At 36.0% G+C, this 17,248-nt stretch overlaps 1 protein-coding gene across 10 annotated transcripts in view; it reads right to left on the bottom strand.

The window, feature by feature from the left end:
* Positions 1 to 17,248, bottom strand: part of ADGRV1 (adhesion G protein-coupled receptor V1) — a 583,931-nt gene that overhangs the window by 463,212 nt on the left and 103,471 nt on the right. For 9 of the 10 annotated variants that reach the window (XM_054555740.2, XM_054555742.2, XM_054555736.2 and 6 more), the window contains 6 exons: positions 16,315 to 16,688; positions 7,921 to 8,097; positions 6,413 to 6,593; positions 5,204 to 5,406; positions 4,441 to 4,570; positions 1,026 to 1,106 (listed from right to left, as the gene is read on the bottom strand). In XM_054555740.2, the coding sequence (XP_054411715.1) occupies positions 1,026 to 1,106; positions 4,441 to 4,570; positions 5,204 to 5,406; positions 6,413 to 6,593; positions 7,921 to 8,097; positions 16,315 to 16,688 (1,146 nt within the window). The remainder of the gene's footprint in view (positions 1 to 1,025; positions 1,107 to 4,440; positions 4,571 to 5,203; positions 5,407 to 6,412; positions 6,594 to 7,920; positions 8,098 to 16,314; positions 16,689 to 17,248) is intronic. The other variant, XM_054555737.2, reaches the window with a different exon arrangement.

Here is a 17,248-nt window from a genome sequence, read left to right as displayed (position 1 = left end):
AGTTAGGAATGAAGGCGGTGAAATCATGAGTTCTGATACTAAAATATAAAATCTGACATTGTGAAAAAAGAAGGATTTGAGGATTAGAAAATGCTCTTCTTCAAGAAACAAATATTCTAAGTATGCTTTTCATATATGAAAAAATATTTGAGGTAAAAAGCTGAATCATGTTCGTATATAAATCTACTTCAAAAGGCATCCTCTTTTCAATATCACCTTCATTAATTGCCAACTATCCTTCCATTTATTTTCTTCCTTATTTATTTTTCCCATTTGTTTCTTTTTTTTTTTTTTTCTTTGAGACAGAGTCTTGCTCTGTCACCCAGTCTGGAGTGCAGTGACGCAATCCTGGTTCACTCAACCTCCGCCTCCTGGGTTCAAGAGCCTCCTGAGCTCTTGCCTCAGCCTCCCGAATAGCTGGTATTACAGGCACATGCCACCACGCCTGGCTAATTTTTGTTATTTTTAGTAGAAACGGGGTTTTACCATGTTGGTCAGGCTGGTCTCGAACTCCTGAGCGCAGGTGATCAGCCCGCCTCGGCCTCCCAAAGTGCTGGGATTACTCCCCATTTGTTTTGATTACATTTTACATATAAGGATTCATAGCTCTTTTTTGTACAGAGAATAAGTGTGATGTATTTAAAACGAAAATACAAATTTTCTATTGACCTCTTTTCAGGTATTCGAAGCTATGTAAAATGTTTCCACACAATCATTTTTATAAATGACATTCAAGTGAAATTTCTATCACAATTAGAATCAGGAAACTATATTAGGTTCATACAGGAAGGAGAGTCTGGGTTTTGGAAGCAGACAGGGATGTGATTCTGACTTGATCCCTTTCTAGCTGGGTGACTACAACATGAAGGAAATCATACTTCATAAGGTTTCTGTGACAGTTAATGAGATAAAATATGTAAAGGACCTACACATAGTAGGTGTCAATAAGTGGTTAGTATTGTCTCTAAAATGAGAAGTTAAAATAAAAACGTATAATAGTAAAGGACCTTAGAAAAACTGCTTACCACGTTTGTGAATAGTTGGAAGGAAGAATTCCATGTCCCCATCACCACTACCACTTCCATCAACCCTAAAGAGTTCAGCTACTTCACAAGGAGACACAGAGACACAACCCACACAACACACATTGACACAATGAGAAAATTGAGAGATCTTAAAACATATCAAGCAAAGAGGAAAATGCAGTAATATTCACCCAATAACATGCATTCTTCCATAAAAAATGGATCATTTTAAATAGTAAAATTATAGCACCAGTCAAGCTACCAAATTATCAAAATTTCATTCAGTTTCATGAAATACTCCATGTAGATTGTAATTGTTACTTCCCATTTCTGCCAATCTAGTATTATTTTTAAATTTTCACTTTTTTACAGCAACGTAAATTATTTTCTAATATCTTAGATATTTAAAATATATTTATCTGATTATATAATCATACGCTTAGGCCTAATATGCCTGTGATAATCACCTTACCATTCACAACAACCAGTTCAATATTGAGAAATGCATCTAACCTTTCCTTCCATCCACACATTCAAATCCCCACCACATTTATTTACCATTCTCAAACTTGATCACCCTCTGGCCACTGGCATTGTGGAAAGAGTCCTAGACAAGCCACCTAACAATTCTGCTTCCCTGGTTGTGAAAGATGCCAGCTGTAAAAATTTCAGCAAGTCACTAAACTTCTTGGTATCTCAGTTTCCTCACCTATGAAAGGTGCTGTCTTTTATTACAGAAATGTTGTTGCTATGGTTTGAATGTGTTCCCCAAAGTTCACATGTTGGAAATTTAATCACAAATGCAACCGTGTTGAGAATTGGGACCTCTAAGGGGTGATCAGGTCATGACACCTCTGCCCTCATGAATAAATTAATGTTGTTATCCTGGGAGCGGGTTCATTATTGCAAGAATGGGTTTCTTGTAAAAGCAAGTTCAGCCCTCTCTTGCCCTCTCATATGCATTCTCTGACCATGTGGAGCCTTCCACTATGTTATGATGTACCTAGAATGCCCTAAAAGATGCAGCCCCCCAGTCTTGGACTTTCCAGCCTCGAGAACCATGAGCCACGTAAACTTCTATTGCTTATAAATTGCCCAGTCTGTGGTATTCTGTTACAGCAGCACAAAATGGACTAAGAGTTGTAAAGATCAAATAAAATAATGGAAAATAAATAATATCATCAAAATATAAAATATAAAGTACTTTGGCAATAATAAAGAGAAAGTGGTTATACCTTCCCCTCTGATACATCTTGTACCCCAACCATTATTTTACCAAATGTTTGCACACAAAGAAGATAGGAAGGGCAGTGATGATAGCAATAGAAAAAAAGGAGAGTAAAAATAGCAAAGCCACATCCATACATATATGCTTCTACCAATATCCTTGATTGACATGCTAGTGTAAGATCTGCCCTCTCTTCTCCTTTTGCCCTGTGTTTTTGCCTGTCAATAGGATATACCAGACATGAGAATGTATGGCACCCAGAACCTGAAATCATCATACAGATCCAAAAGGCAAAATGGATTTGCAGCAAATATCTGGTACATGGCTTTGCTCCCACATTATCCAGAAGTCATAAAAAAGAAGTTCAACACCATATATACTTTGGCTAGCGTAAGACATCTATTCAGGTTGTGGCTACCTTATGTAGAATCATCAGTTTCATCAGTTTTATAGTCAAAAAGCATGAAATAAGTCTTTGACTCTCCAAAGAATTAAGCTCTATAAGCCATTGACATGTTAGGCAGTCCCTACATATGAGTCCAGGAGTAGAGGTCATTGTATAAATTCCTTTTCCTCTAATGCCAACTCACTGAGGGATAAATCAGATTCTCGGTCACTATTGTTTCCTACGAAACTGCAAGGTTGGTTTTCTAGTGAGTATTCAAGTCCAATTAATATATAACAATGCATATTCTAGAGATATGGGGAGAAGTTTCTCAATAATATAACAAGTATCACTATAAGTGGTCATATGATCACAAGTATTATTATCATCTCAATAACATTTCATGTACAATTATTAATCAGTATTAGCTAATGGTCACTAACATTTTCTCTTTCTGTTACATAAGGATTTTTAGCTTTAAGTGATACAAAGGGCAACTTTTCAAATATTTTATAGTAATCTTTTTAGTAATGCAAATAGTGATTTGGAGATGCAAGGACTTGTCTCTAGAAGACAAGAAAAGCTGGTATTTTTATATGCCACCTACTAGACAGCACATTTCTACTGTTTTATGCATTCAACCAAGCTCAGCACTGTTTAACCATTTCCCTGCTCCCAAACACTAGCTTGGTCTCCTTGCTCTCACCCGAGATTTGGGAACACAGGAAAGAAAAATTTTTGCATATTTACCCAAAATACCTACTTTATACATAAAGACAATTTTCATATCTCAGTCTTACCAATTTTTCCTTTGGATGGCTTATGTACTATGGCTTTCTTCATCAAAATAATAAATAATAATAATGAGGTAATGATACCAGGTTTTGTAATGAAAGGGACTGTCCTGATAAACACCATATCATCTCTCAATTTCTTATACTTATAAAGGTAATTAACAATGTATATTATATGTATTTCATAACACTCCCAGTAGCACCTGATAAACACATTAACACTTTTGCAAAGTATTCCATCTAATTGGGATACATATTATCAATAGCCTCACTTATAGCGCAGATGAGTTTTGTCATGAAATAAGTTTGACTCCAATAACCCTTGATAATCAGAGCTTTCTGAATAGCAGAATTGAAGTTAAGGTATTGTTGACTTCTTTTATTAATAATCAACTCATTATAGATCATCCAAAAGGACCAGATTTTACAGCGTTATATCTGTAGATAGATCTAGCAGAGCTACAGCAAAAAACGGAAAAGAGAGACATGACCTTAGGGGAACCTACCACGAATGAAAATTGTAATTTGGTGACTTAGTACACTTATACTTTTCACTCTAAAAGCACATCTCTTCTAGAAAAATATCAGTGGGTAATAATAACGGGGAAAAATTGCACAAACATGCTGTCCATATAATAAACAGAGATATTACTCAGAATTAACCAAACCTCATAGCGAAAGCATATCAGTGTGAAACTATGAGTTGAATATTAATTTATAAAACTAATTCTAAAAGTTTATGTAAAGAGGAAAATTTTCTTTTTACCAAGAAAGGGATTATCAATAAAAAATGACTGATATAGATTATATTACGACATATATTATGATATATATTATCATGTATCTTAAGCAATTATTAACTTTCAGGCTGCTCTCTTCAAAAACTAATAATTTATTCATTTATTTAAGTAAGATTAATTCAAAGGAACATACTTCCCTAAAGGAATCTACTTTCATCAGCATGGGTAGACAAGCAAATATTTAATATTTTTGAATCACCAGCCTTACCTCCTCCTTCTAAGTTTAACAACTCAACTTTAAAAGATTTTTCCAGTTCAGGAATAGAATTATCAGTGATATTTATGGAAATGTATTTATATCTTTCTCCTGGTTGAAATTCTAATGTGCCAGCAACATTCTGAAATATAAAAGATTGATCCATTAGATTACAATCATTCTGTATATGAATAGATTACAATCATTCTGTATACAAATTTGTAAAATCAGAAAGTTTGTTATATCCCAAATTATTACAAATACTAAGAAGACAAGTAAAATACAAAATTGAAAACACTTCAGTGTGTATGAATAGTGTTCAATATAAATTCTAAATAAATATTCTCCAATTAATTAGATAAAGTAGATTATTTCTTTTTTCTTTCTTTCTTTTTTTTATTTTTCTTTATTTTTTTATTTTAGAGACAGAGTCTCACAATGTCACCAAGGCTGGAGTGCAGTGGTGGGATCATAGCTCACTATAGCCTTGAACTCGCAGGCTCAAGCAATCCTTCTACCTCAGCCTCCAGCGTAGCTGCACCACCACACCCAGCTAATTTGTTTTTTCTTTTTTTGTAGAGAAAGTAACTTGCTACGTTGCCCACGCTGGTCAACAACTCTTGGCCTCAAGCAATCCTCTCGCCTTGGCCTCCCAAACTGCTAGGATTACAGGCGTGAGTCACTATGTTCCAGGTACAGTGTATATCCCTTCCAGAGAAGGATTATGTTTGTTTTACAAGTGCAAATACAACTTCAAAAGGACTGAGTGAATTACCTGGTAATCCACAGGACTGAATGCTGTCAAGGACACTGTTCTAAATTCCACAGTCACCCTTCCCAGAAGTCCCTGCGCACGGATGACCAATAACCTGATTTCTCCATCTTCCTCCTCCACGGTGATATGTGGAACGCTGCTGGCAGGCAGGGTCATTGCGTCCTCAGGCTGAGGAGGCAGCCCTGTGGAGAACTGCGGCAAGCCTAGTGGAGACAAAGGGGCCAGGGCATTCTCCCAACGAACTGTGCAAGAATTTCTTATTCAATTAAAGTGATCTTACACAATTATTTTGATCACCAGGCCAAAATTCTGAGGGCCTTTATTTAGAAAATATTTTAGCAAAGATTTAACTAACATGCTTTTGACACAGAATATGTTCATAAGCTTTCAGAATAATGAAGGTTAAATTGTTAATTTTCCATGTCTTTACTCAAAGAAAGTTTTTCTTCCTACAGCAGCATCAACAGCAGGAATACTGATACAGTTTTAAAATATATATTTTCTAACTTTTACTCACATTTTTTTAGAATCTCCAGAAATCATTCTAGAACATATAGTAGAACAGGTTAAATGGCACCTTAAAGGAGTTGCAACACTCAAAAACAAACACATCAACAAACAAACAAAACCTAACTATGAAAATTAAAGGTGAAGAGCCTCTCAAGATTTCTACCCAAACCTTTTAACAGATGTTCTTGATTCATTCCCATAGAAGAAATATTATTTTTCAATACAGAAAACATTCTCAGTTTACTACGGCAGACATCTGTGATAGTTCCCCAATCGAGAAAATTGTCACTATTAAGCATAAGACAAAAAGAAATTAATATAGAGTGATAGCTTCACTTCTTGAAGCTTAATAAAATATAAATTACAAAGTATTTCAATTACTTAGGTGTTAACAAATCACCATAGGATAATTATTAAACTAAAGAAATTTGATAGCTATGAACAGAAATACTTTGTTCCATTTTAAATAATCCTGCAAAAACTTTTCAAAATATATTATTGAAGTTTGGAAACTGATCTTTATATTTTCTCTCATAAATAATGTCTCTCAAAACAGTAGCATACAAGTTAGAGTTTAGAAATTAGGAGGTCTGAAGGCATTCTACTTCCGTCATTTGCAAAAAGTGCCTTAAGAAGTTCTTAACAAAACTAAGTACACCCAGAGAAGAGAGAATTTTTCTTGCAAAAGGAGCAGGTTACCATATGGATGATCACTAGCTTTGATGGTGATATCAGTCGTTTCCTTTTCAGGATCTATGCTTGCACCACTGGTAGGAGTTGAGCCTAGCTTCCCATCTCCAGGAATTGCAGAAACCAATGTCACACGGAAATACTCATTAAGTTCAGGAATATCATCATCAAGAACATATATATTCAGAACCTAAAAATATGAAAATCCAGAGGCACTAAGCAATGAGGTATTTAGAAATTACTTACCAGAAGAAAATTCAAAAAGCAACTAAATTATATTTAAATGAAGTTACCAGTTAAGACTTATTTCTGCATAAATTAAAACATTAAAACATTGTATGTGTGTGTGCATATGTGTTATACAGACATATAAAGAGAAAGAGAAGACTGAATAGATTAATTCCTTAAAAATAATGGATGCTGCTATAGTCTGAATGTCTTGTCCTCCTGTCCTCCAAATTCCTATGTTAAAATCTAATCCCCAAAGTGGTGGTATTAAAAGATGGGGTTTTTGGGAGGTGATGAGGGCTTGAGGATAGAGCCCTCATGAATGGAATTAGTGTTGAGGGAGCTTCTTTGCCCCTTCCACCGTGAGGAGGGCATATTGAGAAGGCACCATATCTTTGAAGCAGAGTAAGCCCTCACCAGACACAGAATCTACAGGCACCCTGCTCTCAGACTTCCCAGCCTCCAAAACTGTGAGCAATAATTTTCTGTTGTTTATAAGTTACCCAGCGTAAGGTATGTTTTAGCAGTCCCAACAGACTAAGGCAGGTGCTGAGCAGTAGCATTTTCTGACAGTAGCCTATACATGCATCAGTATTACATCATATATGATATGTTGATTTATCAATATAATATCACATATTTTTTGTACCAAAGACGGTGGTATTACCAACATCAGGTAGAGACTTCCCAATTAAGAAACTGCATGTTCTATGATGAGATATGATAGGATAAGAAGCAAGGGCAATGTACCTGTGGCTAGTGTCTGCCTAAGGAGAGCCTGACGTGCTCAGGGACAGTATTTTAGAAAGTAGATTCATAATGGGCCTTAGGAGTCCAGCACAAGCAATTAATCCAAAAAAAGTTATAAAAGGAATAGGAATAACTGAGCCATGCTCTACAAAATTTAATTCAAAATTTAAAGTGAAAAAACAATTTCTCCTTTCTTATTAATTAAACAAACATGTTTTGACATATGCAGTATGCTGGGGTTAGACATGGCCCCACTCCCAATCTAACATAGGAGACAGATCCATAGGAAATCACTTAAAATCCAATGCAAAAACGTCATGATAAAGTTCTGTACAAAATAAAGTGATGAAGAAACTAACTCTACCTGGTAAAGGTTTTACAGCAGACATGTTTGAAGCAAATTCTAATGTATCAGTTACAGTTGTAAATAATAATGGGAAGGGACACTTCAAACAAAAGCTGCAAAGAAATTACAGAACAAACACTTCAGGAAAAGCTTTCCAGGAGGCTTTCAAAGGAACAAAAAAGGTAGGGTTTACCTCTGATCTCTGCCAAGGAAGGAATGTAACAGTTCCACTGGCATTAGCAAAGTCATCAACAAGGTAATTAATGCCATCAGTTTCAATCTGTGAAATGGTGTAAAAAACATGCACATAATCCAGAGCTCCTCTGGTTCTCTCAACCACACAAGAAATGGTTGATCCCTCCTCTGCAATCTGAAATAGAATGTAAATTATTAATAGGTGCATAGCAATTCAAATCGGTGACAAAATTATAATGCTTTCATGAAATCCTTACCATAAACTTAATTCTACAACTTTCTACCTCTCTAAAAGGGACTAACGAGGCTTCTGCATTCCCCCAGATAAACTTTGACTGCTAAGAAATATTTACAATCATTCATTTTCTCCCATTCCTTTATAGAGATAAATGAAGCAAAAAGAATTATAATGTCTTAACTGCACAAGTAATTCATTCACTGACACCTCCTGTGTTCCAACCAGTGTGCCATATGCTATGGTTGCAAAATAGTTTTTAATGCATAGTCCTTTCTCTGGATAAGTATAATTCTAAAGAGAAAGACAAACTTGCAATTTTATAATGGGCTCAGCACAGAGAGACCAAATAGGGGTGAGGGTTAGGGGTAGAGGGTGGAACATGACATCAGAGAGAACTTTCTAGGCACAGACATAAGAAGCAATATAGTATATTTGGTGGTATCATTTTGGCGGGGGGGGGCATGAAGTGCCAAATGGGGAGAGCCTTGAGAGATGCCTAGTGTGGGAAAAACAGTCAGATCAAAGAGGGTATCTTATGCCATACTTAACATATTTGTTGGTGTTTTTATCATATAAACCTAGAGGTATTTTTTTCAAGGGGAAAATTTTTTATCTAAACACTTTAAGATAATGCTTAAAAACTCTATGGTGGAAGCAGTTGGAATATCATTTAGAGTAAGGCCTTCCTACTGTCAAATCCTCAGTCTCTCAATTCAATTTTATTTTTATGTTAGCAAATATATAGTTTGGAGAAAAAAGAACCAAAAATGAATACAGATAAAAATACAAGTTTTAATATATAGAATGCCGTTCTGTATTTTTCATATGAACCACAAGCATCTCTGATCAGCATAAGATAGAGCCATTTTGGTGCTGACATTTTGGAGACGACAGATTTGGGATTTGTCTACAAACCGACAATAGTCGAATGTTATCAATGAGTGTGGAGTCAACAGATGTTCCAGCAAATCCTCTGAGTTTCACTGAGCAGCAGCAACCTGGGTGTTCTCATGGTAAAGAGGATCGAGTACACCTGGGGCAACATAGTCTAACTCTTTTATTTGCCTGCTGGTCCATGGGCATGAGAGGCCCAAAACAACCAGGTGATAGGTCAGTGGTGCCCTCAGTTGTCTCCCAGCAGGCACATTCTTCCCCCAGTCCCACTGCCAGAACCAGAACTTCTAATCCAGTGGAGTCTAAAGTGGGAAACAAATTCAGGCAGTAGGTCACTAAAAGTAGCAGAGACAGGGGTCAGTCTCACTTCTACCTCCTGCTTCCTGAGCCTCTGTATTCTAGTTATTGGGGACACAGAAACAGATACCAGCCATTGAATGCACATACTGCATCCTGGAGGACAATACTTCAACCTTCCAAGAAGCTGTCCTTAAGCCAGCACTGTGCCTGGGTCTTCAACAGGCCATTCAATTGTATGAGGCCAGCTACTTCAGGTGACGTGGTATATGGTGAGGCCAGTCATCAGTCCTATCACTACATACCCATTGCCACACCTCCTTCATGGTAGTCCCTTTGAGGCCATGTGATGCAGGTCTCCATGTGGTTAAAGCTGGCATTCTTTATGCCTTCAGATGATGGTGCTTGTATTAGGATGTATTAGGAGGCTAAAGTAAATACATTAGCCAAAGTATTAATTCCAATAAGAATGAATTGCTGTTTCCTTTGGAATGATAAAGTCTGGTTGGGATCAATGTACCAGTAAATGGTTTATTGAGAAGTACTTAGCTTTGGTCTCTGCTGTTTGCTGTTTGGACGTTCAGCAACCACCAGTTGCTACATCAGTCTTGGTAGGAGGGAGCTCATGCTGTCAAACCTATGCATAACCTCCATCCCTGCCATCATGCTGTTAGTGGCACTGTGGTGACAAAGGAGAGTCTGGCCAATATGCAACGGAGCCTCACTCTGATTTCACAGTTGTTGAGAACCTTTTGGGAAACACCCCCTCATACTCAGCGTTGACTCCTGGCAATCTATTCACATGACTCCTCCCCAAACATCTTTGTCTCTAGTCTTGATTCTTCCAAGCCCCTGACCAATCAACTACACCATGAGCACTGCTCAGGGTTGAATGTAGTAGCTTCATACTTCAGGCCATTTCTCCATCCACAAAAGATAAATGGCTAAGTGGACAGTTTACAGCTCTGCCCTCTGCCCTTCAGAAACACCTCTGATTAGGGCACTAGAGAGGCATCAGCCCACTTACAGCAAGTAGCAACATATGAAGCCCAGGCATCTGTGAAGCAGGCTTGACTTTCCTCCAGTATCAGTCAGTCACAGGTTTCGGGTAAGAATCAAAGGGCTTAAAATATGTCTAGTTTGAAGTGTCTATGAAATAAATATCCTAGAAATGCATCAAGTTGTAACTAAAGAAATGAGTCTGGAATTTTAGAGAAAAGATGAGATTGACATCATAAATTTGGAAGTTATCAATATATAAATGATATTTAAAGCCATATAAAATTGGTGGATAAATATATAATTATACAAATGGTATTTGAAAACCAGTTGTGACAACAGGGGGAGTGTAGATGGAGAGGAGAAGAGGACCAAGTACATTTAATTCTGCTATAACCCTTATTTTGAAATCATGAAATTGTTCCAATGCAATTGATAATGTATTGGGGAACAATTTGAATACAGCCTCAACTTGCATTTGCTTATAAGTGCTATTTCATCCACAAGAAACTTGGTGAACACAGAAAATTGTACCCATGTGAAACAAGCCACATACCTCAAACACATACCTCAAACAACTACCAGCTACTCAGTTCAACACCTGTGTTACTAGCCACACTTAACCACATCTAGTGTTATAATTTTTCTCCAATTTTAGATAATGCTCATTCTATCATTTCACAATAACACACAAGCTGCAATCCTTCTGATGCCCACTTCTACAAGTAAACTTAAAGTTTTTTAAAGATAATATGTCATATGTATTGTGGTTTATAAGTATTAAATATTTAATGTGTACAACATTTTTATCAGGTCTCTATTTTTTTTAAGTGTCAACGACCAAGTTCTTGAGCAGTGTTTTCCTAACCCCATCTTTTCCATAAGTTCTGTGTTTCTCATTATGCATCTGGCATAGTGTGATGATTTTTAAGAATCCATCCATCATGTCATGGCAGAACTGACTGTCCTGAAGGTGGGGCACTCCAACCTTAAGATGTTGGACAGAAGAGGAGGATGTAGCTTGAGACCCAGGTGTCAATACAACATCAGATTTAATTTCCACTTAGGGATCTACATCAGGATTTTCATGCTAGCAGAATGGTACATTAGCAAAAGTGTGGTGGGAAGAGTATGGCTTTAAGGCCAACCAGTCTTGAGCTTCCTCATTCTACCACTTATCAAGCATTCACAGTATCTTCTGAAAATGGAGATCACAGCATCTCATGAGTTAAATTAATAAACCATTAATCTTAATATGTAAATATAAAATCTTTTCCCTTGTCAGCAAGAGGCATGAGTTAAACAGATCCAAAGAGATACTAAGAAATGTATGATGGTTTCTTTTACAAACTTAAATTTTTATCAAGTCAGTAAGCATTACCACATAGCATTTAGGACTAAGGTGAGGATTTTGTTTGCAAAAGTCACAGGGAAAAGTTACCCAACTATATTTTTGATGATAACCTTCATCAAAACCTATAGCTTCCTGAATATTTTCAGTTTAAAAAAATCACTATTCATATCTAATAAAAGAATGTACAGTTATATGCTATATATCAACCTTTTATAGAAAATTTAATGAATATTTTGTTCAATAAAGTAAACTTCTTAAGTTATAAAAGAGCTTTCGAATGCCAAGAGTCCATTAAAAAAACCACCAGGATTCTCAGTGTAAATCCACCTTCAATACTTCTGAATTTACAGAGAAATAACATAATGCCTGAGGTTTGCTTTAAAAAGTACTTTAACAGGCTGGGCACGGTGGCTTACACCTGTAATCCCAGCACTTTGGGAGGCTGAGGCAGGCGGATCATGAGGTCAGGAGATCGAGACCATCCTGGCTAACACAGTGAAACCCCGTCTCTACTAAAAATACAAAAAATTAGCTGGGCGTGGTGGTGGGCGCCTGTAGTCCCAGCTACTAGGGAGGCTGAGGCAGCAGAATGGCATGAACCTGCGAGGTGGAGCTTGCAGTGAGCCATGATTGCGTCACTGCACTCCAGCCTGGGTGGGCGACAGAGCGTGACTCCGTCTCAAAAAAAAAAAAAAAGTACTTTAACCAAAAATGATAAAACAATATTGCCAAAAGGCTAATAATTATTGAAGCTAGTACACTGTGACTCATTCCTTTATCTTCTCTATTTTTGTGTATACTCTATATATGAAAACTTTCATTTAAAAAGGTTTTCTAATTCAGCTTAAATTTCCCCTCTCCCCCAGCCAGAGATTGTGATCCAGGAATGGGGTCCTGAGTCAGGAATAATGTCCAGTAATAAGCATTAGATATTTCTGACAAGGTCATCCAAGGGCAACACTTTCAGAAATACTGGACTCCGGTATGCAATTATTAATACAGAAACGCATAAGACATAGAAAATAAATATCTAAACCTTTTTTCTAATATTAAAATATTCATCTAATTGAGTTTAGAATTATGATACAAACAAACATTTAGGCCAGTATATGAAGGGGCCTAACATCCATAATAATCATCAAACCATCCCCAAACAGTTTCTCACTAGAAACAATAATACTCACTACGATCTCCTCTTTTAAGTCAGGAATTTGCCAAGTATTCAGATCATCAGAACAGTAATAATAAACAGAAATAGTAAGATGAGTTTTTGAAACCTACTTTCTTAGAAAAAATAATGCAGTATTCTGAACCATGAATTGGCCTTCTCTATTGCAACAGAAAATTAAAGCTACAAATCCAATTAATTTTTAATTTTGTTTCATGCATGGGTGATGATTGGTGATATCGGATTATACCAATATCACTTATATCCAAAGGAATCTATTCACATAGCATATGGTAGGCACTTAAAAACGAATATAGTCCAAGTTGAAATGATATTCTTATTTTCACGAAGATCTTCCCAAATTGTCTTTAATTGATTCTTAAGCCATAGTTTATAAATATAAAATATAATGCAAATATTAGTTATAAAAAATAAAATAATAAGACTAGCAAGTTCTATGAATCACTATGAAAGCAACTTCATTAATTTATAATTACGTGGTATACAATTTGGCAGGACATGTAAAAACACTGCTAAAATATGGTAGAGAGAAAATAACATAGGAAGTACACAGAATAACAAAATATGGGGAAGAAACATGAGAATGTGGTTACTAGGCTATAGATCTAACAAAATCCATCTTCTGTTCAATACAGATCCCACTTGGAATCCAAAGCACGATCTGGCATGCCTCACCAGGACCCTAAACTGCTTCACAGGTTTTATTCATTCTTTCAATTATAGTTTATTAAGCACCTGCTCTTTGCTGGGACATAGTGTACCTGGTTGGTAGAAAACAAATCACAGAATAATTACCTTCTCTTTCAATGTGCCAAATAGCAGGCAATGTCAGTCTACACATTTTCATTATCTGTTAAAGATGTCATTATGCTATCATTTTAACCTTAATATTACTTTATGTCATATTAATCTATGAAAAAGGTAAAAGCATAACATAACTCAGAAGGCCTATTTTAAATTTTTTAAATTTTTATTTCAATTTAAAATAGACACGAGGGTCTCACTATGTTGCCTAGGCTGTTCTCAGACTCCTAGGCTCAAGAGATCCTCCCACCTCAGCCTCCCAAAGTGCTGGAATTATAGGCGTGAGCCACCGTGCCCAGCCCAGAGTCTTTATAGGGTCTCTATTGCATTCAGAAATTTTGAGGGAATCTTTTTTAAAGTTAAATTGTCAATGTCATTGCAACAACATAATGGAGAAGAATCTATGGAAGTGGCTGTAGTCTTTATTTCTAAAAATGAAGCAAGTGATCATAAAATTTAAACTCGGAAGATAATTACAAGCACAGACTAAAACAGCAGTTCTCAAATGTTTTAGTTTCAGGACCCCTGTACACATCAAAACTATTGAGAACCCCAGAGAGTTTTTTGTTGATATCATTAAAATCTGCTGATATTTTCCATATTACAAACAAAAAATTAAAAATTTAAATATTGATTGATAACTCATTTTAAGACAGCAATAATAAACCCATTACATGCTAACATAAACAACATATTTTATGAAAAATAACTACAGTTCTCAAAGAAAAATTAGTGATAAGGGGGCATTGTTTTATATTTTTAAAAGTCTCCTTAATGTCTGGCTTAATAGAAGACGGCTGGATTCTCCTAGCTCCTCTTGGCAATCAATTTGTCTGTTTCTACCTTTTTCTTTTTTTTTTTTTTTTTTCTCTGAGACAGAGTCTCGCTGTGTCGCCCATGCTGGAGTGCAGTGGCACCATCTCCGCTCACTGCAAGCTCTGCCTCCCGGGTTCACACCATTCTCCTGCCTCAGCTTCATGAGTAGCTGGGACTACAGGTGCCCACCACCATGCCCGGCTAATTTTTTGTATTTTTAGTAGAGACGGGGTTTCACCATGTTAGCCAGGATGGTCTCGATCTCCTCACCTCGTGATCCGCCCACCTCGGCATCCCGAAGTGCTGGGATTACAGGCGTGAGCCCCTGCGCCCGGCCTGTTTCTATCTTTTACTTTAGTTAAAGTGTATAAAGAAAATCCAGCCTTATATATACATGTGTGTAACAGAAAAAGGAAGAGGATTTTACTAGTCTTTTCTGATAATTACGGGTATTTTTCCTTGATATTATACCAAAATCCAAAATTTGACAAGTGGCAGTTTCTTCGCATTTAGTTGCAACCTGGAAACATACTCTAGTATGTTCTAGTACTTTAAAATCCACTGGTCTACCTTGTACTTCGGAACAGTCTTTTACCCAGGCATGATTTGCAACAATATGCATTGATTACTTGAAAAATACTAGTTACTGAGTTATACAGATCTTCAAAATGTTGACACATATTATACAAAATAATCACACTGGTTAATATCATTATCACACTGGTTAATAATGCACCTATATTATGGATTATCAGAAAGGTGCATAAAATGTAATATGTAAAAGTTCTTTGATAGCTGAATACCTATTTAAAGGTATTATCCACTATATGTAAACATCTTTCTTTTGCAAGTTGTAGATTTGTATGACATTTGTTATTGCTAGTCTAGGATATGCTATTTCTGATGTAAAAAAAGGACCATACTATTTGAAGATCTCTTATGACTGTCACCAAACCAAAGGGCTAAAGTGGCAAGAAAGACACTCCAGAGAAGCAGGCATCCCAGTTTAAGCTAGAATGAGCCTATGACCTAGATTTTTTTTCAAACTCTACTCATCCATTTTTTAAAAAATCATTTCAATTTACTTATACATCCTTCTAAACCAATTAGAATCAACTTGCAAAAAAAAGACTCTTGTTCCTTGGCATCCTTTCATGGTCACCAAGCTGTTGCTGTCACACAGAACACCTGGGAAGTAGTTTCATGAGTTCTCACATTACTGAACAGGAAACCAAGATGATTACGAATCTTTGAAAACATGGAAAGAACTGATAAGGACAGTAAGACAGCCTAATGAATTAAGCTGGCCAAGAAGGTTGATAAGAAAGGTATTTACACCCAACATGGAAGAAAGTTATAACTAACTACTCAAGTACGTTTCACATGTAAAAAAATAAAACCTCAAAAAATCATACTTTAATAAAGTTGCAAATACAATTATTCATACAAGCCTTCAATATATATTATTTCATTCACTTTAATGACATCCAGAACAGTAGCCAAAAATAAATAGGTAGAGTATACACATACGTTCTTTGAAGAGCATTAACTTTCAGGCGAATTGCTAAAGTTTCATTTGCTAACTTGTTACTACTTCTATCAGCTCATTAAGTTGATCCAAAGGGTGAACTCATAAGAGTAAGAATTTTGTAATTTATATTTGCAATCACTGGCCCTAGCATACTTCTGGACTTGGAGTAGATGCTCAACCAATCTTACTAAATGAAAGAAAGCCGAGTCCCTGACAAATCCACCTACAATGAATTTTTTAACTCCAAAATTCTCCAAGCTCGCTACTTACCTCTGGTATACAAGCTCCTGTGAAACCAAACAAGCCATTTGCATTGTCACTTTTTTGTATTGTTAACCTTGCAGTAGTATTTTCTTCTGAAATACGAGCTCCTCCATAAACAGAAACTAGTTTAAGAATGAATAATTCTTCTCCTTCCTCGTCATTGTCATCTCTTGCAGAAATAATGAATGATTTGTTAGTTTCTCCCTGTCTGAAATCCAGATATCCAGAAATGGGGTGTAAATCACTTTTTGCAGGCATAGCATGAAGTTCATAAATTTCTTCAAGCGTCAGTTTCCGCTCATAGGACCTCACATCCTGCATCAGACCTGTAAATCTGTCATTGCCATTTATCCCTGCTCCAATTCTCAGTATTCCAGGACCTGAAATTAGAGACAAGTTTAAATGCTACAATACCTTCAAGTGTCCTGTCCTAAATTATAAGTGTGATTCAGAAAGTAAGACAATTTTACTGAAAGATATTTTTGGATAAATAAAACTTTTGCATAACTAGTATACAATGAATTGGATATTATCTTCTATTATGATTTTTAAAAAGGAATCCATAATCACTGGAATTTATGATATTTTGTATTAAAAGAATTGGTAACTATCTTCAAATTAGATGATATCCTTAAAAGTAACTTCTATCAGTCTGTCAACATTTCTAGGAAAAAAAGTATCTGAACATACACATACACACACATACATACACACATACACGTGTATGTATGTGCATGTATGTATTTGGATAGAAATTCTATGATATTTTAAAATTTACTCTTGCACATTTAAAAACAGACTTATTCAATTTCATCACAATTTTTAATTAATTAAGTTATTTATTTATTTACTTTAGAGACAAGATCTTGCTCTTTTACCCAGGCTAGAGTGCAATGGCATGTTAATAGCTCACTGCGACCTCAAACTCCTGGGTTCAAGC

This window comes from Pongo abelii, chromosome 4 (genome assembly GCF_028885655.2).
Source record: "Pongo abelii isolate AG06213 chromosome 4, NHGRI_mPonAbe1-v2.0_pri, whole genome shotgun sequence".
NCBI classification, from domain to species: domain Eukaryota; kingdom Metazoa; phylum Chordata; class Mammalia; order Primates; family Hominidae; genus Pongo; species Pongo abelii.
Note: the sequence above shows the minus strand (reverse complement) of the source record. Positions and strands in the feature narration are given on the sequence as shown.